This window comes from Erinaceus europaeus, chromosome 5, assembly GCF_950295315.1.
Source record: "Erinaceus europaeus chromosome 5, mEriEur2.1, whole genome shotgun sequence".
NCBI lineage: Eukaryota > Metazoa > Chordata > Mammalia > Eulipotyphla > Erinaceidae > Erinaceus > Erinaceus europaeus.
In genome coordinates, this window is record NC_080166.1 from 28,159,986 (window position 1) to 28,181,300 (window position 21,315).

General features: G+C 35.7%; 1 protein-coding gene across 3 annotated transcripts in view; it reads right to left on the reverse strand.

The window, feature by feature from the left end:
* The window catches only part of CDH9 (cadherin 9), a 204,267-nt gene that overhangs the window by 117,477 nt on the left and 65,475 nt on the right, over positions 1 to 21,315 (reverse strand). For all 3 annotated transcript variants that reach the window (XR_009549938.1, XM_060191187.1, XM_007530774.3), the window contains one exon: positions 7,391 to 7,667. Coding sequence is in view for 2 of the 3 variants with exons in the window: in XM_060191187.1 (XP_060047170.1) it covers positions 7,391 to 7,618 (228 nt within the window). In the remaining variant the exon portion in view is untranslated. The remainder of the gene's footprint in view (positions 1 to 7,390; positions 7,668 to 21,315) is intronic.

A 21,315-nucleotide genomic window follows, 5' to 3' on the forward strand; every position in this document is an offset into this window, starting at 1 on the left:
AAAGCTTGAACCAAGCTCCTGGTCATCACTGGGATGGAAGGAAACTGGACCAGTGGTACAACAATGCTACAGGTGTCTCTATTACTTCCTCCCCCTCTACCTTCCATTCACCATTATTTTATATATTATTAAAATGAAATAAGTAATAATAATAATAATGATGATGATGACATGGTCACTAGGAAAAGTGGATTCTTTGTGCAGCCAAGGAGCTCTAATTGATAACCTTGGAGGTAATAAAGAAAATAATAGTAACAAAGGTAATTGTAGCATAATTTGGACAGAAGGGGAAGTATAACAGAGTTTTATCTAAGGAGCCATATTTGAGATAGTACTGCAAGCAACACACAGAGATAAGATTATAGAAAGAAGATTAGATATTCCCTGAGAAAGGTCCTGATCATGGAGAAGTAGAAGTCAAGTATATGGAGATAAAAGACTTCATTTTGCTTAGAGTTAAGGTTATATATGAAAACACAGAACATAGGTTGAATACGTAATTTAGCGCACACTGATTTCTACTTAAATTAATGTGTGTTAATTTTCTATTGGTTATTGTGTACATGTAATTCACATCATTCAAGAAACAGTACACACTATGATTTATGAATATGAGGTAATAAAGACAAGAAAAAGGCTAGTTAGTGTGCTATCCAGAGGTGCAGTAGGTGACAATACTATAATGGCAGTGACAGAGAAAAAGAAATAATGAAAGAAGTCAATATTAGAACTCAGTGGGAAATAAAAGTTTGTAAATTGTTCAGATAACCTATCTTAATATTTTCCATATTAAGTAAATCTTGATACTGCTCATTTTCAAAGCAATCAGTCTGCAAAGAATTTGGCTATGACAAGTGTCCATAAATCACAAACAGGTATTAGAAGTGCTGCATCACAATTAATGGCACTCTTAAACATCTATATAAAAAATTATTTAGATTCTGAAACAAAAGCCAAGAGATACCATAACCTGTATTAAGCACTCCTCAGTAAATTAGAGATTTCATTTCTGTGTCTAATTTCTCTTTTTCTTCCACAAAAAAAGAAAAGTTATCACAATTCAAGTGTCTTAAGAAGAGATTCCCTGAGGCCTTTATTTACATATATCTTGGGGAAATTTACTGCATATGACCACACACAAAAGTGAGACAGCAAGTCACTCCACATTGTGATTACTCCATGGAAGGTGACTCCCATCTGCTTTGCGGCTGATACCTGCCTTTCCCACGGTTTTTCTCAACACTGAAACTGATTTGTAACCAACAGCATGTAAATTTCAAAATCCTCTTCTTTGGCATTCCGTAATTACACTTAACAGGATAGCAAGCATTTTAAAATTCACACTATAAAGATTTTGTATTCAGATAGTGAGATAGTGCTTATTTTCAGCAACATGCTGATCATTTCTCAAAAAAAAAAAACAAAAACAAAAAAACAAGTGCTAAGTGTATATCTTTGAATTAAGATGTAATGGTTCAAAATTATTTCATGAATAATAATTCTTTGTTTAAAGGGCTATGCCTGTTATGCCATGTAGTAAGTCAGCTTTAACTATCAGATCTTAAAAGCAAATAGTCAAAACCTGATAAATTATCAAGAATGACATGCATTAATTAATTACCAAATGAGGATGATTAGGGATTCTTCAGGACCTAGCAGTAGTGTGCAAAAATTCAAATGCATGTGAACTTTCTTTATCAAGATAGTAAAATTTCCTATGCGGAAACATTTCACTGTGTTTTCTCATATAAAAATAGCATGCTTGTCTGGCCAGGGATGATATTTTTATAAGATATTTTTGTATTTCTGACCAAGGCACTAGCCTTCCATACATGAAACCCTGGACTCATTCACTGAGAACCACTTAACAATAACTATAAAGACAGATACATCATAAATGGCAGAGTGGAGTCCTGGTCTCTCTCCCTCTCACAGTAACATACATATAGTCAGACATGTATGCATGCACACATCCCTCATTCATTTTTTGCCTCCCCAGTCCAAGCTAAAAATTAAAGCAATTTAATCATCCTAATTAGATTTGCCTTATTACTGTATATAAAACAAATTGTAGTCAAACTCATCCCATTTTCACTAGTATGTTTATGTATTTCTTGGGTCCTTTCAAATACAACATAATTTTGGTTTCCACTAGCTTTCCTTGTCCACCGTAAAACAAACAAACAAACAAACAAAAAACCTTACCATACCAAAAAAAAAAAATTACATGTAAAATGAAATAAATCTTGAGGCCAATTTAACTAAAAGGATCTGATTTGGAAAACGGAGTTAACTTTAACATTTCTATCATTTTATTGGGTATTATTCTATCATTTTATTTAGTGGTTTACATTACAGTTGTCAACACATAGGAACAAGTTCTCATCTCACCATGATAGATATCTGCCCAGTATAACGAAAAACTGTTCTAAGTCACTGACTGATTGTCTGAAGAATGCAAATAAAGACAACAATGATACTACTTTAGTCCTATAAGAAGGTCATACATTAGAAAGAACAGTAAAACCGAATTACTGGAGAGAGTGTGGGAGTAAATTAACCTTTCTTCACTACTAGTAGGAAGGCACATTGCAAATTGGTCTAACCCAGTGGAAAGCAGTCTGGACAATAGTCTGAATGGTAGAAATGAACTTTATTTATTTATTTTTTATTTATTTTGTTTTACAGTTTTAGCATGACACAGTGATAACTGGGCTTTGTAGGCTGCAGAGCAAGTACATTTGTATTTTGTTAAATTTCACTGATGCTGTTTTATTTGTTAGAAGCCCACTTTCTCAAAATTTGTGTGTAATCTGTGTGATTCATCAGAAAACTCATTCAGTTCAGGTTTAGGGTCTAGACAGTTGCTACACACGCAAATTAATAATGATATCAAAAGATGGGAAAGGACAAAATTTTGACAAATTTTGAAGATCCTTAAGAACTCAATACATTCTAAATAATCCAATGTCTGGTTTTTATTGAAACCTAGCTATTTGGTACAAGACGTAACTAAGACAATGAATTAGTGCAAAGCAATGGAAGTATCTCATTTATTACAAAATACCAGTGGCTGTGCTTAATTTTGTTGAAGTTTCTGTTTCCTATATAAATTGATTGCCACTAATAACACAAAATTAGTTGACACATAATTTTGATTTAATTGTTCTCCTTTGATTTATATCATGTGTGCTAAATATTTTGGGTCTATGATATGGCTATCAAGAATAAATAGGCAAATGAATGCTGTCTTTAATAAGTTCATATTAAAATAAAAAGAAGTAATTTTTTAAGACAAAGAGTAAAATAGAAACATCTAGTAAAAATGAAATAATAGAGGCCAAGCAGGGGCACATCTGGTTGAGTGCACATGTTACAGGCACAAGGTCCCGGTTACAAGCCCCCAGTTCTCACCTGCGAAAGGAAAGCTTCACGAATGGTGAAGCAGGTCTGCAGGTGTCTTTCTGTCTCTCTCCCTTTCTATAGTCCCTTGCTTATCAATTTCTGGTTGTCTCTATCCAACAAATAAAGATGATTAAAAATAAAAAATGAAATAATTTTTTGCTACTATTTTGGAGTAAATAATTTGGATAAATTATGGTGATAACTAAAAAGTAGCAAGAGCAGGCGGGGGCGATAGCATAATGTTTATGCAGAGAGACTCATGCCTGAGGCTCCAAAATCCAAGTTTCAATATCCTGTCCTACCAAAAGCCAGTGCTGAGCAGTGCGCACTGCTCCTATTAAAAAAAACAAAAAGTGAAAGCTAAAGCATAATGAATATTTAAAATGTGATGGTGGTCAACTTATAAGTACAATAATGATGGTGGTCAACTAATAAGTACAAACACAATACTTAGATATTTCGGAAGAAATCATTTTGTTTACAGTTAAAATTAAATGCTTTCAGTGAAGTCTAGTTCTCCTTGATTGTAAATATGTGTTTGTATTTGTGGTTACTCTTTTGTATCTGTGATTTTCCCATGGGGAAATTCTTTATGAAGTGAATATGTCCATTCTATACTGCCATAGAAAAAGAACCATGAAGCAGTTTCAGCTTCTTAGACACAAACATTTGTCTGTTGAACTTGAAATATCCTGATGTTAGTCATTAACTGCAGTGTGAATAGTGATGTTAAATGAGGGTTTCTGGAGATGCCACAAGCCTAACCTAGAGACACACAAGAAGAAAAGGAAATCAGCCAGTGAACTAAATGGGACAACATGAACGTGACCTATGGGTCTAGAGGAGAAATATATCAAAAGAGTAAGTAATAGGCTTGTGATAAAGGGAGCTGCATTTGGGAAAGTATATACTGCCACACACACAATGAAGAATTAGATCAAGATTGTGGCAATTTCACAGATAAAGGCACTCCTGATTTTAAAAGAAGTAGACATGGCATTTATGCTATTAGACACTGTTTATGCTTTCATTTTTGACCTAGTATCTCTAATTTATCTGACTTTACGTGAGTCAAGCAATGTTCGAATTATTGTAGTCCTGTTATGTGCCAAGAGTTGAGAAAAATAGATCTGTAACTTATAGGCAAAGTTAGTGTCCATTCCTTTTAAAATTATTAGTGACTTAAAGGTTGTTTGCAACATTATAAAATTATAGTATATATTACTATATAGAGATCATATATACATGGTGCATATATATATATATATATATGATTTATTTTAATTTAATAAAAAAGAGATACAGAGAGAAAGAAGCCAGAAACCTGTTCAGATCAGGCTTAGGGTGGTGCCAAAAAATGAATCTGGAAAGCCAGAGCCTCAGGCATGGATATCTTTTTGAATAACTATCATGCTCTCTCCCCAGCCCAGTATTCATTACTATTATACATACATACACACACACACACACACACACACACACACACACACACACACACACACACACACACACACACACACTCTATATATTTTTTCAGTTAAAGACAGCGGGTAGAAGGGAAAGATACCAGAGCACTGAAACTTCCTTCAGTGCCACAGGGGTTGAGATTAAACCTGGATCATAAATAGCAGAATGGGCCTTCTATCCAGGTGAACCATTTTTGTGAGCTTTACTTTTTTTTTAAGATAAAGCATATGTGACTTTTAAAAATATACGTTTGTTGGGAGTCGGGTGGTAGCGCAGCAGGTTAAGCGCATATGACCATATGACGCAAAGCACAAGGACCTGCATAAGGATCCCGGTTTGAGCCCCTGGCTCCCCATCTGCAGGGGAGTTACTTCACAGGTAGTGAAGCAGGTCTGCAGCTGTCTATCTTTCTCTCTTCCTCTCTGTCTTCCCCTACTCTCTTCATTTCTCTCTGTCCTATCCAACAATGACAACAACAATAAAAACTACAACAATAAAACAAGGGCAACAAAAGGGTATATATATTTGTTTGATATAAATAGATAAAAACTGAGATGGAAGGTGCAATTGAGATAAAGAGAAACACTGCTCTTGAAGTTTTCTCCTTGCAGTGGTGACTGGGAGCTTGAACCCAGGTCCTTGTACATAGTAGTGTGTGCCCTCTACCAGGTGTAATATCACCTACCACCTGATTTCTTTTTAATATGATTTTGGGAAAGAATCCGTTCTATACAACTATATTGCTGAACCACCTCTTCACTCTATTTTTCATTTTATTTTTTAAAATTTATTATTGGCTAGAGACAAAGAACAAATAAGAGGAGAGAGAGGGATCAAAAGTGAAAGAGACAGGGACGCTTGCATCCCTGCTTGGCCACTTGTGAAGCTTTTCCCCTGCGGGTGGGGATCGTGGGCTTGACCCCCAGTCTTTGTGCATTGTAATATATTCGCTTAACCAGGTGTGTCACCACCTGGCCCTCTTTTATATTTCTAAAGACAGAAGATAGGATTAAAGCATCACTCCACCATCCATCCACTTCCCCCTTGATCCTGTCTTTGTATTGTCACATAGTGAAAAAATAAAAGTTTGCATTCAGGGCCTCCATCACAGAGCGCATGTGTTTTGCTGTTAAACCACCTCTTGGGCACATTCACATTTTTTAAATTTTTCCTTTTTCTCAGTATTTGGAAATTTCTCAGGATTATAACTGGTAATAAATAACATAGTGAGCGAAGAAACTGTCTAGCATATAGAATCATATCGGTGAGATTTATGAGGTCATGTTTAACATATGTTTCATATGTTAAAAAGGTCATATCACTTATTTCAAGATGTAAGAGAAAGGAGAGAGGTAGTGAATATGAGTTTTTAAATTGGATTCAAGAAGTTATGTTCTCTCTCTCTCTCCCTCTCCTTCTTTCTCTCTCTCTTTCCTTTTGCCTCCAGAGTATCTCTGAGTGCCTACACCATAAATCCACTGCTCCTGGCACCAATTTATTCCCATTTTGTATTGGATAGGATGGAGAAAAATTGACAGGGGAGGGGAGAAAGAGAGAAAGACACCTGCAGAACTATTTCACCACTTGTGAAGGGACTCCCGCTGCAGATGGGGAGCCAGGGGCTTGAACCACGATCCTTGTGTGGGTCCTTTCCCTTCATACTATATGCTCTTAACCCAGGGCACTACTATGTGTTTTCTACCATCATAATTATCAGTCTGCTAATGAGAAACTAGTGACATCGTTACTATAAGCAAGGTGACAAAATATTCCTAAAGTTGCTGTCTTCTTCCTATTTCATTCTCTTCCACATGAACCCCTTTTCTTTGATTACAGGTAGGAGGTAGTTCAGTCTGGTTAACTTTAAGAAACTAAAGCATCTAGAAGCATTTGTGTTTTGTTCAGTTTCACATACAAAGTACACTATTGTTTGTTGCTATTTTAGATAGAGAAGAAGATACAGAGGCAGAGAGAAACAGTGGAAGAGACCATAGCATGGAAACTTCCTATTGCAGTGGAGGTCGGGCTGAAACTTGGGTTTCATACATAAGAAAACAGTGAGATATCCATGTGAGATATGTCTTTGGTTCCAAAGCATATTATTTTAAAGACAACCAATGAATCAGTAGCTGGTCTAAATATATTTCAGGATTTTTACTATATTTTGATTACATTTAATTTTGCCTTCACATATCCTATCAGGAAACAAAATTTTTCATGATGTTAAGTTGATGTTCAAGAATAGCTTTTCTTTTCCTTTGGACGTATACACGTAAAATCATATTATACCAAGTGGTAAATCATCAGTCAATCCACATATGACTAATTTCATTTCAACACTTACCTAAGGGCATGGAACTACATTTAGCTCCCTGGATATATCACATTCCCAAAACTTAGTCTCTTTATCACTTCTGCACCTCGTAATTAGTGGACTGGTTTTGATGAATTATTAATGACAGGGAGAGTTGCTGTACAAATAAATCAGCTTTTATATTTATCATGCAAAAATCCTTACCTTGCCTACATATTGGGTGTCTGTACCTGTGTACTCTTCCAACAAGAAGAACTGATTCCACATCCAGCCACGCTTGGTGCGATGCAGAAATTTGCCATCGTCCTTTGTCAAACCCACTGTCTTTTTGTTGGGTGACTGATTATTCAGTTCTTCCTGTAATGGGCTAGCATCACATGTAGGAAACACAAAGGTCCAGATGAGCAATGGAAGGCAACAGTACCTCCTCATGATTTGAAGCTTCAGCAAGATATCAAAGTCAATGTGTCCTTTGTTTCTCCTAAGGAACAGGCAGAGAAAAATGGCTTACTGGGGTGAGCTTGACTTTCATATAACTTGTTGAGATTTTTTTCTATATGTTATTTAATACTGTGTAGACACTATGCTATATACAGTTACATTTCTACGCATATCATGATAATATCAAAACTCGTCAAAAAATTCAATCATGACATAAGTTGTGCACATAAACAGAACAATAAATTAGTAGCATAATTTAGTATTGCATAGCCATTTGAAATGTGAACATACCGTATTTTATGATACTATTAATGATTTTTGAAAAAAATTTATTGCACATTCAAGTGTTTCTGAAATACTTAAGACTAGTAAAAATGAAATGTTTACGACTGTGTAATTATATATAAGCCTATGTACTTTTATGGACATTGTTTCCTGTCCGCTATCAGACAGAAGCTCTTTTTCCTTTCTTTCTTCCTTGTATTTTTGTAATAGGCCTAGTTGTTTCCTCGAGGTAAATTAATGTACTTAGCATAGTACTTTGTACTAATGAGTGCCATGATGAGTCTTGATCATAAATAGCATGTTCTTTGTGGTTTGTGTATGTGTTTTTGATAGTGGTTATGAGGCAGAGTGGAAGAAAGTGAGTGAAAGAGATCTCAGCATGGAGCTTCCTTCAGTACAGAGTGGCTAGGCTTGAACCTGGGTCACAAACATGGGAAAGCAGTGTATAACCCAAGTGACTTAATTTGAACACCCCAATCAATAACTTTTTTATTTTTCTTTTGCCTGTAGGGTTATTGCTGGGGCTGGGTGCACTACAAATCCACTGTTCCTGGAGGCTATTATTCCCATTTTGTTTTCCCCTTGTTGTTGCGCTTGTTGTAGTTGTTATTGTTGTCATAGCTATTGTTGTTGGATAAGACAGAGAGAAATCAAGAGAGGTGGGGAAGACAGAGAGGAGGAAAGAAAGATAGACACCTGCAGAGTTGCTTCACCTCTTGTGAAGCAACCCCCTGCAAGTAGGGAGCTGGGGGCTCGAACTGGGATCCTTCCAGTTCACGCGCTTCATGCCATGTGTGTTTAACCCCACTGCGTCATAGCCCAGCCCCTTTCAATAACTAATTTGACAGCAATCAGATGAATCACTGATAAATTTGAGAATGAGAATGGTATACGCACTTTTTAAAAAAATGTATTATCCACTTCATATAGGTAGAAGGTAGTTTCACATGAGTAAAACAGGAAGAGAAAAGTCAGGTAACTATTCTGTTACATATGGTAGCAGAGAAAGAACCAGAAGCCGCAGAGAGGCAAGTCCTGAGCTCTACCACTTGGACTATTTCCCTGTCCACACACACTGAGTTCATTCCTTAAATATAAACTTCTTACTGGGCATTTATAAACAATAGCATAAATGCATTTGCCAGTATAATAAATAAAAAGGAACACACAAAAATCATTCTTTAAAATTGCTAGGTTTTTAACCTATGGGGCAATTAATTTAGAGTTTTAAAATACTTTTTGTATTGAGAAACCAGAGGCTGGCAAGACAGCTCATCTGGATAGTGTGGCTTCTTTGTTTAGAAGGAGAAAAAGAAGTAGAAGAAGGAGAAGGAGGAGAAGAGAGACAAGAAGGAGATGGAGAAGAGGAAGAAGGAGGAGGGAAGAGGAGGAGGAAGAGAAAGAAGAGGCAGAGGAAGATGAAGAAAGGAGGAGGAGGGGGGCGAAAAAGATATCATTTGTGCAGAGAAACCAAGTTGTTTTTTCAAGTAAAAGTGATAGTTAATTTTTTAAATTTTTTTATATTTTTTAATTTATTTTCCCTTTTGTTGCCCTTGCTGTTTTTATTGTTGTTGTTGTTAAATAGGACAGAGAGAAATGGAAAGAGGAGGGGAAGACAGAGAGGGGGAGAGAAAGATAGACACCTGCAGACCTGCTTCACCGCCTGTGAAGCGACGCCCCTGCAGGTGGGGAGCCAGGGGCTCGAACCAGGATCCTTATGCCAGTCCTTGCGCTTTGTGCCACGTGCGCTTAACCCGCTGCAGTACCATCCCAAAGTGATAGTTAATTTTATATTTTATAATGAAGTGCACTTATCAATTTGGCTTGGTTTGCAAGGCATTTACTTAAAAGATATGAAATGATAAGAGTGATTGCTGTTTATGATTATAATGCTTTAATAAGTGATAGAAATCTAATTCAAACTAATATAGGATAAAGGACAAATCCTTAGATTGTAAAGTCAAATCAAATACTAAACAAAAATGATGAAAGGAGCAAAGAGGCAACTGGCCAATTGTTATTATGGTTGAAAAGACTTCAGTTTATTCTGTCCCCATCACCTCTTCCTCTCGCTTCTCTATTGCTTCAGATAACCTCTTTCCCTAACCTGGGAGAATGCAAAGAAATACAAAGTTCAAATTTAACATATTCCAATCCAAAGCTAGAGATGGACCCTCCATATGACCCAGTTATTCCTCACTTAGGGATATACCCCAAGGACTCCATAACACCCAAACATAAGTGATATGTATACCAATGTTCATAGCAGCACAATTTGTAATAGCTAAAACCTGGAAGCAAACCAGGTGCCCAACAGCTGATGAGTGGCTGAGAAAGCAGTGGTATATATACACAATGGAATACAATGCAGCTATTAAGAACAATGAACCCATTTTCTCCAACCCATTTTGGATAGAACTAGAAGGAATTATGTTAAGTGAGCTAAGTCAGAAAGACAAAGATGACTATGGGATGATCCCATTCATAAACAGAAGTTGAGAAAGAAGAAAAGAAAGGGAAACTCAAAGCAAGATCTGACAGTTTAGAGGAGGGCACCAAAGTAAAAATCTCTGGGTGGAGGGTGAGAGTTCAGCTTTACTGAGGGGCTGGGGGGGATAGTACTTTGGTGCTGGGAATGGTGTTGATGTACACTCCTATTAAATTGTAGTCTGATAAATCACTATTTAATTAATATGAGAGGGGAAAAATCTAATGAATGCCCAAAAATTTTTAATGCACAGACCAAAGGCTGAGTATATGTTTCTTCAATCTAAGCATTTAAGACTGCAAACTTGTAACCAAACTGAATTTTAACAGTGATCTCAAATTGTTAATACATTTCTAATAATGACTTCTTCTTTAAAATTTTGACTCTCCTAGAAGCTTAGACCAGGGAGTACAGAAGCAACTGTGACGTCACTTTATAAGACAAGGCTATATTTAAATAACATCAAAGGACATAAATTATGGTGAGGTCGTTTATTATACAGCAAATCTCAACAAAGAGATTTTCAAAGTTAATCCAATTGCCAAATAATTTGATTATAGCAATAACTATATATTGCCATCTTAAACCCTAAGGCAGCAGGAACCTCCTGCTTCCTCTATGAAGCTGGTATTTTCCCCAGTCCTGGACCTCTAGGGTAGGGCTCACTTTCCTGCATGCTTCTCCCAATTCAACCAGCTGATAATGCATCTGAATTCTCAACATATGTGTATTTTAATCACCACTGACATCATCATCATGGTCACAATCATCATTAATGATAGATAGAACCACTAGTTACACACACACACACACACACACACACACACACACACACACACCACATATTCCCTGTTCCATACATGTCAGAATGAGAAAATTCAGTAATACAAATTCTTTTTAAAAAATATTTTCTTATATATTTATTTGGATAGAGGTAGAAATTGAGAGGGGAAGACAATACTTTTAGCTCACCTGCATCTTTTTTAGTATTTTTTTCCTTTTGTTGCCCTTGTTTATCATCATCATTGTTATTATTGCTGTCCTTGTTGTTGGATAGGACAAAGAGAAATGGAGAGAGGAGAGGAAGACAGAGAAGGGAGAGAAAATAGACACCTGCAGACCTGCTTCACTGCCTGTGAAGTGAACCTCCTGCAGGTGGGGAGCCGGGGGCTTGAACTGGAATCCTTACGCCATCCCTTGCATTTTGTGCCATGTGCTCTTAACCCACTATGCCACGCATGTGGCTCCCAGACCACATGCGTCTTAGCTGTGGGGCTCAGGCAAATATTAGTAAAGTCATGGGCCCTTGAAATAAACCTAAAATAGACTTTCTAGCTTCTTCCAACATGATGACCCCAAATCTCATCTGCTATATAACTACCTTTGGATACTGAATATTAAACAACTTGTTCTGCTTTATATCTTAGTGCTTTTTAGCCACCAAGTTGTAGATGTTACCATGAAGCCAACCTGATTTCCCTTGGAAGATGATATCACCAATATATCCTGAAACCTCACCTCCCCAGAGTCCTACTCCAATAGGGACAGCCAGAAACAGGCTGAGGGTATGGACTGACGTGCCAGTGCCCACATCCAACAGAGAAGCAGTTACAAAATCCAGACCTTCCACTTCTGTATTGCCTAATGATTCTGGGTCCTTGCTCCCAGTGGGATAAAGAATAGGGAAATTTCCTTTAGAGAAGAGGGGATATATAACTCTGGTGGTGGGAATTCTATGGAATTACACCCATCATTACACAATCTTGTCAGTCATTATTAAGTCACTAGTAAAATAGTAATAAATAAAAAAAAAGAAATTGAGAGGTAAGAGTGAGATATAAAGAGGCTGAGAAAGAGACACCTGCAGTTCTGCTTCACCTCTTCTGATTCTTTGCCCCTGATGGTGGGGAATAGGTGCTTGAACTGTGTCCTTGAGCCTGGTAACATGTGTACCTATTACATGTGCCATTGTCCAGCATCCCACATCACTTCTTGACTCTTAAATTGGGGGGTTAATTATTATCTTTGATCAGGACTTTGTGATTATGCATAATATTATTATCTGGGAATTTGATACATTTAACCATGCTTAATTATAAAATTCTGAATTCAGCATCAGAAAAATGCAATATAACATAAAAATTAGAAAAAAAATACAATGAAGAGTATGATCTAGTGGTCACTAGGTCAAAACATGCCAAACATTTGTCATATGAGTTGTGGAAAATGAACAGCTACAGAATTCAAGGACAGTTGATAACTAATTTTAGTAAAAAGAAAATAAATAAATACAAATCTTTAATTTACCACACTTGTATCTTCCCATTTGGAACTTACATTAGTGATTTTCTCAGCTATTTATCTTTACAAAGGAAATTGGTGAATATTCTTCATTATCTGCAATTTGTTTAAAGTATGATGGTCTTTTGGGGGTAGAACAGATATTTTTATATAGAAAAGTTCCATTACATTACAGCCAGATACTTAAAGCCAAGATCTCAAGTTAGAGTATGAATATGAGATTAGTGTTCATCTCACTGCAGCAAAAACAGTTGGGAGAGCTCTTAACATGACATATTTACAAAAATAAATCAAGTTGGTTGTAGGATGAAAAATATGTTAGAAATGTGGAGTTAAAAAGGAGATGATATAAAATGGAGTTGGTGTATTAAACCAAAGTAAAAGACTCTGGGGGGGGGAGTACAGGTCCAAAAAAGATGACAGAGGACCTAGTGCGGGCCGTAGTTTTGTGTTGAAAATTAAGAAACATTATACATGTACAAACTATTGTATTTACTGTTGATGTAAAACATTAATACCCCAATAAAGAAATTAAAAAATTAAAACACAAAAAGCAAGTGAATCTAGTCTGCTCACATTCAACAAAATAAAATAAATTAAATAAAAAATAAATAAATAAGAGATGAGTTAGTCTTTTGCTATAGTTCAGAAAAAGAGATAACTATAGTAGAAAGAGAACTGGATGTAAATACTCGCGTTCCTTTTGATTATTTAATGTAATCACACAAACACACACAATTAGTACTCTGCAACCTTGGTATATGTTTACTTCTAATGATCTGCACCTGTAAACCTTGCCGGAGGTCTTCCCTGGGCTAGGTGCAGTTGCTTCACTCAAATGCACAGGGAAACTAAGTGCCTGCAAATCCCTCACAAAATTCCCGAGCTGATGTTCAGGTTCAGCAGAAGTGTGAAAGCCCAAAGTCATATATTAGACAAAGCTCCCTTAGAGAATTATGCTGACATTGCGGCTTGTTTGTGTGCAGGGTAAGGGTCTTACAAATATATGATTTCGCTATTCCCAGTTCAACTTTTTCAGAGACAGAAAGACACAGAGACAGAGTTGCCCTAATTGTGAGTTATCTCTTTGATCTAGACATTGAAACTTCGATTGCAATCAAACTGTTATTTAGAGTCACTTGATGTTTGCTTTCCCAGTGTCTCTCTCACTTTGTTGCCTAGTGGCAATTATTCATTAATCATTTGCACACAGCTTTTCACTTCAGGGTCTTGTTCTGGGGGTGGGGGGTCAGACATGGATGGCCTGATATGGCATGGGTAAAACAGATGCTATCTGATTGAACCTGGGATTGCATGAGATAAAACTGGCAATCCATTGTGTAAATGCAGAAATTACTGAATGTGAAAATGTACCTTTAGAAATCATTATAGTGCGATAGTTTCTAACAAATTAAATGCATTCTGCAGTAGAATTATCCTAATATTCATAAAATTTTTGCAAAAGACATTAGATATTTACTTCATGAAGCAGTTTTTTATAAATAATAACTTTAGTATGAAATGCATTTATTAAATATCGTTATTAATTTCTTCATGGTTCTTTCATCTTTTGAAAGTAGTGTGCATTGTCTGTGGCCAATTATATCTGTTTTTCATTTCTTTACTCTTTGCAAAACTATGTATTCTAGAGGGTTTTATGTTGCAGCTGGTAGTAAAGTTAGCAAGCTCTTACACATGAGATTTGCTAAAAATTCTTCATATCCTTTATTCATTCAATAGCAACAAGCTGATTACTAAATTTTCTATGCTCAATTATCTCTATCAACCTTAAATGCTCTCCATTTTAATCACACATTTTGTTGATAAATAAATACCATCAGAGGCATTATAAAGTACAATATTATAAATTTGGTTTAACTTTGATTTTTTTGATCAGGGAATTCACTTGAATCTTATTAACTTAAAAACTGAAGATTACTGTATTATTAGTCCCTTGATTATATTTCAGTCGCATTTGAGAAAATGGCTGTTAAGTATTTGAATCGAGAAAAATGTGCATTATTCTAATTAAGTAGGATGTTCAGCATATAAAATTCATAACCACAGTTAAATTATATTACATTCTATCATCCCTATTGTTAAACTCAGATATAGTAATGTAATGATTCTAGTCTTGTTTTCAGGAAGTTTCTAGAATAGAATGTACATATAACACACATATGCATGGTTAACTGCAGTGGTTTTTTAATATTTGTTTATTCCTTTTTGTTATCTTCACTTTATTGTTGTAGTTATTATTGATGTTGTTGTTGTTAGATAGGACAGAGAGAAATGGAGAGAGATGGGGAAGACAGAGAGGGGGAAAGAAAGATAGATACCTGCAGACCTGCTTCACTGCCCGTGTAGTGACTCCCCTGCACGTGGGGAGCCGGGGCTCGAACCAGGATCCTTAAGCTGGTCCTTGAACTTGCGCCACTTGTGCTTAACCCGCTGCGCTACCGCCTGACTCCCAATTGCAGCGTTTTATTATTAAGCACTTTGTAAACAAAAAGCATAGCCACATACACATCACAGAAATAACGGTGGCATATGGCCATAGATAATGTTAATACCTTCTCAGATGAGCTACATGATGTTTGAAGGTAAGGAACATCATTTTCAATTATTTCATGATCTTTGGAAAAAGCCATGCATATGTTTCTAGATTCTTTGGCCAATAATTTTTCCACATTTTCTTGTGGGTTTTTTTATATCACTTGAGATGAATCTGACGTACTATTAGGTAGGTGACACAAATATAAAGGACAGATCACATGACTGAGAGTACAAATTAAAGTTAAATGTCTAAATAAAGGAGCTGCTTAAGAATATAAGATTTCTGTGGTCTGGGAGGTGGCTCAGTGATAGAGCTTGGGACTCTCAAGAATGAGGTTCTGAGTTCGATCTCCGGCAGCACATGTGCCAAAGTGATGTCTGGTTCTTTCTCTTTTCTTCTATCTTTCTCATTAATAAATAAATAAAATATATATTTTTAAAAAAGAATATAAGATTTCTGTGGTAATTTCTAATTCTTAGGTTTATTGTATAAATAATCATGACTTAAATTAATATGTAACAGTTGATTAATAAATTGTCTTACTTATTCACCTATATCTGTATGCATATAAAAAAAATATATATATATCACATACTCGTATGCAATATGTGAATGATATGCAATATGAATGAGTTTTTAATTGTACTTATATATGTATTGCGTTTATTTAATTATTTTTATTTGTTTATCTCTTAATTTTATTTGATAGGACAAAGAGAAATTGAGCAGAAAGGGGAGATAGAAAAGGAGAGAGACAAAGAGACATTTGCAGCACTGGGTACTTAAGCACTGAAACATGTGCCCTTAACCAGATGTATTCCCCTCTACTGAAACCTTCCCAATTACCGAATTTATTAATATCATGTTTTCTGCAACTGTCCTGATTGAATTACTGGGAAAAAGTGAAGATACATTAAAAAATAAAAAATAATCAGAGGTGATTAAATAAATGATATAACTTATATGTAAGATAATATCACAAGTTAAAGTCATAGAAAAATTCCATATCATAAGCTGAAGATATATCTTACAATGTAGCATATGTGTGTGTTATCATGCTCATAATCCAACTTTTAGTCCCAGAATCATATAAGAGATTTTACAGAGGAAGTTTTGATGCAGTGCTGCCTCTCTGTGTGTCTTTCTGGGAAAGTGACAGGAATGGTGAATTCCTATATGTGTGAAATCTGGTTTAAACAACAAAAATCTCTATTATTTTTTCACAAAACTATATCAATCACTAAGTATTTTTCTAAGTACTTTTATATTTATATATTTGCCGCCAGTGTTATAAGTGGGGCTCAGTGCCTCCACAAAGAATTCACCATTCTTGATGGCCATTTTCTTAGAGAGAGAGAGAAACCGAGAAGGAAGGGGAACAGAAAGGGATAAAGACCTGATCTGATACTAGTGAAGCTTCCTCTATACAGGTGTGTTTGGTGGGGTCTAGATTTTTTTTCAATATGTAGTTGATTCTTTGATGGATTTACATTTTAACTATATAGTCTCCTTATATAGTAAGAGAGGATTTATTCATGACCCACCCCTGAATAAATTACTTACATTAGAAGACACAAATTAAATAGCATTTGATCATTGGAAAAATGAAGAAAAGTAACTTAAATTTATAGCTAAAAATTGTAATCAGTGGAGGAAGGCACATGTGAATTTTCTGGTTGTGATTGCATATAAGCTTCCATTGTCAGAAATGAATATCAGAGTCTGTCAAATACAAGTTAATGAGTTTCTCAAATGTGTCAGCCTACGCTAAGTACTTCTCATTTAAGAAACAGCACATATTACTAAAAATTGTCCATATTTAAAGTGTGTTCAGTTCAAGAGAGTTTCCATATAGTTAATTACAGAAAGCCATTGTCCAGATAGAATTGTGGGTCAGCTGATGCCTTAGTGTGATCAAAGGGACCCTGAACCAGAATTGATCTGCAGGGAGGTAAGAGTGTTCTGAAGTCACCTGTGAAGAAATGAAAAATTGACCCTTGCACCAATATCTTCATTGTTGATCATTATCTCCCCCACAAAATGATTTGAAAAGAAAAAAATGTAAATATTAATATGAATATGCAAACATTCTAATAATTTTCACTGTAGAAAAATATCATATTTAAATCAAACATCCAATATGTAATCTGCCTTTTTTTGTTGTTGTTGTTGTTTGTTTGTTAATTTTGCCACCATGGTTATTACTGGGACTTGGTGCAGTGCCACTTGACTGCTCCCAGTGAGCATTTTTTTTCCTTCTCTCTTATTGACAGAGGTTGAGAGACAGCAAGAGATCAAGAAGGGGAGAGAGAGTAATGCTGATTTTAAAGAGAAAATTCTCCCAACAATAAAAGTCTTGAACCAGATGGCTTTACAAATAAATTCTACAAAACCTTCAGGAAACAGTTAATACCTATACTACTAAAGCTCTTCCAAAAGATCGAAGCAATGGGAACACTCCATTTCACCTTCTATGAAGCCAACATCACCCTGATACCAAAAGGAGATAGGTACACAGCAAAAAAAACAAAAAAACAAAAAACTACAGACCAATATCTCTGATGAACATAGATGCCAAAATACTGAATAAGATCCTATCCAACTGGATATATAAAAAAGATTGTTTATTATGACCAAGTGGGATTTATCCCAGGAATGCAAGGCTGGTTCAACATATGTAAGTCAATCAATGTCATTCACCACATCAATAAAAGCAAAACCAAAAAACCACATGATTATCTCAATAGAGGAAGAGAAAGCCTTTGACAAAAATCAACACCCATTCATGCTCAAAACATTACAAAAAATGGGGGTAGATGGGAAATTACTCAAGATAGTGGAGTCCATATACAGCAACCCTTCAGCCAACATCATTCTCAACAGACAGAAGCTGAAAGCATTCTCCCTCAGATCAGAGACTAGACAGGGCTGTCCATTATCACCATTATACTTCAGTATTGTATTGGAAGTTCTCACCATAGCAATCAGGCAAGAGAAAGGAATCAAAGGAATACAGATTGGTAGGGAAGAAGTCAAGCTCTATTTGCAGATGATATGACAGTATACGTAGAAAAACCTAAAGAATCCAGCAGAAAACTACCGGAAGTTATTAGGCAATATAGCAAAGTATCAGCTATAAAATCAATTTACAAAAAACTCACTGGCATTATTTATGCAAACACTAAATCCAAAGAAAAGGATATCTAGAATCCGCACTCATTCACTGTTGCAGTAAAATCAATAAAATATTTAGAAATAAATCTGACCACAGATGTGAAAGACTTGTATACTGGAAACTATGAGCCACTATTCAAATAAATAGAAAATGACACCAAGAAATGGAAAGACATCCTATGCTCATGGATTGGAAAAATTAATATCATCAAAATGAGTATTTTCCCCAGAGCCATATACAAATTTAATGTGATATCCATCAAAGTCCCACCAAGCCTCTTTAAGAAAATAGAACAAAAATTAAAATCATTTATCTGGAACCAGAAAACACCTAGAATCATCAAAACAGTCCTAAGGAAAAGAAACAGAAATGGAGGCATCACACTCCCAGATCTCACACAATATTGTAAGGTCATCATCATCATAACAACCTGATACTGGAACAGATATAGACACACAGACCAGTGGAACAGAATTGAAAGCCCAGATCAAAACCCCCACACCTATGGACATCTAATCTTTGATAAGGAGACCCAAAGTATTAAATGGAGAAAGGACGCTCTCATCAATAAATGGTGCTGGGAAAACTGGGTTGAAACATGCAGAAGAATGAAACTGAACCACTTTATCTCGCCAGAAACAAAAATAAACTCCAAATGGACCAAAGACCTGGATGTTAGACCAGAAACAATCAAACACTTAGAGGAAAAAAGTGGTAAAACACTTTCCCACCTACACCTCAAGGACATCTTTGATGAAATAAACCCAATTGCAAGGAAGACTAAAGCAAAAACAAACCAATGGGACTACATCAAATTGAAAAGCTTCTGCACTTCCAAAGAAACTATTAAACAAACAAAGAGACCCCTCACAGAATGGGAGAAGATCTTCACATGCCATACATCAGACAAGAAACTAGCCACCAAAATATACAAAGAGCTCAGCAAACTTAGCACCAAAAAAGCAAATGACCCCATCCATAAATGGGCAGAGGATATGAACAAAACATTCACCTCAGAGGAGATCCCAAAGGCTAACAAACATATGAAAAACTGCTCCAGGTCACTGACTGTCAGAGAAATACAAATAAAGACAACAATGAGATACTGTCTCACCCCTGTGATAATGGCATGCATCAAAAGGGACCGCAGCAACAAATCATGGAGAACTTATGGGGACAAAGGAACCCTTCTGAACTAACTGCTGGAGGGAATGTAAATTGGTCCAACCCCTGTGGAGAGCAGTCTGTAGAACCCTCACATGGATAGATATGGACCTTCCATATGATCCAGTAATTCCTCTCCTAGGGATACCCAAGGACACCATTAACACCAAACAAAAAAGATATGTTTACACTTATGTTCATGGCAGCACAATTTGTAATAGCTAAAACCTGAAAGCAAACCACATGCCCAACAACTGATGAGTGGCTGAGAAAGCTGTGGTATATATACACAATGGAATACTACACAGCTATTAAGAATAATGAACCCACCTTATCTGATCTATCTTGGAGGGCACTAGAAAGAATTATGTTAAGAACTCAAGTGATAAAATAAGCCTGCTTTCTAACTAATGTAAATTGACCCAAGAGAAGATTTAATTATTACTATTATTTCAAAAGTAGTGAACATAAAAGTTTTTAAAATATATTTAATTTTGATTGATGGTAAAATTAAAGATACTTCTAGTATGTAGATCTTTAGCAACACACAAACTTGAGAGATAAATTTAAATCAGAGATTCAAAGTTTGACACATTCTTCTCACAGTTTAACTTTGTGAACTCTAAGATCTTATGGAACTGCTTTCAGTCCAAAAAAGTTACATGTGCACTTATCTTCATTGAAACTGTAATCACAAAAACCAAGATTTAGAAACAGCAGAAGAATCCAAAGGCAGATGAGCAAACAAGTAACATATTTACTCAATATAATATGACTCAGCTATAAGAAAAGATGAAATCTTGTCTTTTGCTAAATCAAGCAATGAAAGAGGTTTCATCTATGAAATAACCAGAAGGAACAAGACAAATGTCAGATGTTCTTACTTATGTTTGACATTTCAGAAGCAAATTAAAGAAAGACAAGGTAAAATCTTAAAAAAAATAGTGTTTTAAATCTGAGGTTACTAAAGTGGAGTGAAGAAGGAATTAATAGGTGGTAGATGGTCCAGTGCTTTGCAGTGGAGGGAACTGACATTTTGGTGGTAAGCAAGTATGTTAGTAGATATTTGGGGAAGATATGTATAAAGGTATGTCAGAAACAGGAGTCTGGGGCTGGAGAGTGGTGCACCTGGCTGATCGCACATGTTACAGGACCAGGAATGAGCCCCCAGTCTCTACCTGCTTTGTGAGTGGGGAAACAGTATTGCAGATGTCTCTCTGTGTCTCTCCCTCTCTATCACCCCTACCCCTCTTGATTTTTGCCTGTCTCTATTCAATAAAAAAATAAAGATAATTTAAAAATTAAAAACAGGAAACAAAAGTCTTCTGAAACAGTTTCACAATAAAAAAAATAGACTACATCAAATTAAAAAGTTTCTACACTGCAAAAGATAATACCACCCAAACAAAGAGACACCTTACAGAATGGGAGATCTTTATAAGCCATATATCAGACAAATGGCTAATAACAAAAATATATGAAGAGCTCACCAAACTCAGTAACAAGAAAACAAATGACCCCATCCAAAGATGGAGAGAGAATATGAACAGAATATTCTCCATAGAAGAGATCTGAAAGACCAACAAAAACATGAAAAATGTTTTAAGTCATTGATTGTCAGAGAAATGGAAATAAAGACAATAATGAGGTGTAACTTCACTTTTGTGAGAATGTAATACATCAGAAAAGGTAGTAGCAAGGAATGCTGGAGAGGTTTT